Source organism: Polypterus senegalus, chromosome 6 (genome assembly GCF_016835505.1).
Source record: "Polypterus senegalus isolate Bchr_013 chromosome 6, ASM1683550v1, whole genome shotgun sequence".
NCBI classification, from domain to species: Eukaryota; Metazoa; Chordata; class Cladistia; order Polypteriformes; family Polypteridae; genus Polypterus; species Polypterus senegalus.
This window is the reverse complement of record NC_053159.1, coordinates 119,290,534-119,292,804: the sequence shown is the minus strand read 5'-3', so window position 1 is coordinate 119,292,804 and position 2,271 is coordinate 119,290,534. Positions and strand designations below refer to the sequence as shown.

The following is a 2,271-nucleotide window of genomic DNA, read 5'->3' as shown; positions in this document are numbered from 1 at the left end:
ACAATATATTTGATCATGTCTATGTAATTGACATATGCGCGTAGGTAGATATAATCCATTTTTAGAATCAAATTTTTCAGGAGAGAATATAAACATATAAATGCATACTATAAAAAATGGCTTCAATTATGTATCCGTTATCTACATTACATTACAATTATGTATGTATACTAAAAAAAAAACTAATACTAAATACTAATATGAAAAAATAGGGAAATGACAACAGGACAGTAATTGTTTTATTTTGAAAATGTTGATATTATCATAGAAAAGCAGAACAAAATAGCAGAAACTTTAAAATGTCACTCAGCTCTTGGACAGAAGTGTCTATACACTCACATTTAGCATTGACTTCATAAAAATAGCAAAATTAAGTGAAACTGAGTGGCAAAAAGGAGGATGCATTTTGCTGCCTGTTGCTGAGTCACAAGGCTGACACCTTTGTTTGTACACTGAGTACCATGAACAATTCAAAACCCAATGGCTACTTACACAAGAAAATCTTTTAAAAATGACTGACCTTCTGTGACATTAGAATAAGAAAAAGGCTGCAAATGAAATATAAATAAAACAGTATAAATGGTTTTCATTTTCTTTAACAAAATCTTATCAGTAAACAGATACAGACTTACAGGCATTTACTAATAGCTCAGCAAACCCCATTCAGTACAGAATCCTTGCCCATTTTCATAACCTGGTGGCTACTCCTCTGCTGCCCCTGAGCAACTGTCACAAGACTTTGAGAGAGCAGATGAGAAGGGGCCACAGGTGTCTCTTCATGAACCCGCCACAGTCATTCTTGTAGAAGTCAGTGCAAGTCCACTATCAGGCTTAGGCTGTTACCCCAGTGCAGATGCCTGGCTGTGAATTAATAACAAAGGCTTCTCCTCAGAAGAAAGGCTGTAGGCTGGAGTCAGAGGAATAAAATGAAAAGTCATCGACTTGCAAGCCAGCTGGTCATTTCAAACATAGTCCTTTTTGTCATAGCCACCTGGAGCTACTGACCTAGGAGCAGAGTAGGTCATTCGGGGTGGAACATACTTGGTTTCCTTTGGTGGACATGAGCAGCAGAGGATGGCACCTCCAAGTAGCAGGAGACATGAAGAGGCCCAGCCAATGTACAAAGATGCACCAATCTCCCTCTTTCTTCCTTCGGGCACAATAGGGTTGTAGAAGTCCCTGATTATTTGGTTAGCAGACCAAGAAACAGGGATTAACTCCATGATGGAGGCAATTATAAATACCACCCCAGCTAGGATCATGACTTTGGCTTTGGCTCCTTCTTCTTCAATGCAGTTGGTGCACTTGGCGCCGACAATGGAAACCAAAATACCCAAGAAGGCCAAAACATTTGTAATGACCATCAAGGCACGGGCAGCTTGTAGGTCTTGAGGGAGAGCCAGCATTGAGTCGTATATCTTGCACTGCATCTGGCCAGTGCTCTGCACAACACATTCCATCCATATGCCTTCCCATGTGATCTGAGCAGTCACTATGCTCATGCCGATGAATGCTGTTACTTTCCACATTGGCAGCACACAGGAAACAATGCTTGCAATCCACCCAACAACAGAAAGAGCCACTCCAAGTACTTCCAGACCCACAGAAGCCATCTTTTAGGGATTCTGCTTTGTACAAGTGAAAGAAATGTTTCCCGTACACTGAGCCAAAGCCAAGCTTCTCTGAAGCAGCAGGTCGAGTGTTTGACGGAGGAGGCTGGCTGCTCTATTAATACAGGGGGTATGGGCTGGTGGGGTAGTGACATCACAGGAAGTGGGTGGACATCTCTACTCTTTAGCAAATCCCGATATTATAATATAAAAGTCTGTGAATATCCCAACTGAAAAAATAAATAAACGTGTGGTTCAGGCAGGCTAGAGTTAAAGATTAACATTGGCCTTTTCAACATGAGAGTCTAAAGAGAAAGTAAGATGTGTGCCTATCGGTTTTCGAGGTCATTTCAGAATTTTGTTTTGTTATTCCAGTCACTCTCTGTGGGAGTGGACCTTGACACTTTCTCGCTGGAATGGAAGGAAGACAGTTAAACTCTTTACTGCTCTTCGATGAAACATTGGCTCAGACAAGATAATGAAAGTGCTCACTGTTCAAGTTTGTAATTTTACCAGTCTTTGCTTCACATCCATATTACAAAGAAGCAAGGTTGGGGGGTGGCTTGTGTAAACTGCAAATGTAATATTTTATCAGTCAGGCAGAAGTTCCTTAACTTGGTGATGTGTAGCTTCTGATTGTCATGTCAACTAATTAATTTTC

At 40.7% G+C, this 2,271-nt stretch overlaps 1 protein-coding gene across 1 annotated transcript; it reads right to left on the bottom strand.

Moving 5' to 3' along the window:
• Nucleotides 1-221: 221 nt before the first annotated feature.
• Nucleotides 222-1,695, bottom strand: LOC120531502 (claudin-3-like). Its single transcript, XM_039756971.1, has one exon. It carries the CDS (start codon nt 1,611-1,613, stop codon nt 963-965), a length of 651 nt encoding a protein of 216 aa, XP_039612905.1. The 5' UTR covers nt 1,614-1,695; the 3' UTR covers nt 222-962.
• Nucleotides 1,696-2,271: the final 576 nt, after the last annotated feature.

What these genes read in the sequence shown, in the direction of transcription:
- LOC120531502 (XM_039756971.1), bottom strand. Translation starts at nt 1,613, where the DNA reads ATGGCTTCTGTGGGTCTGGAAGTACTTGGAGTGGCTCTTTCTGTTGTT.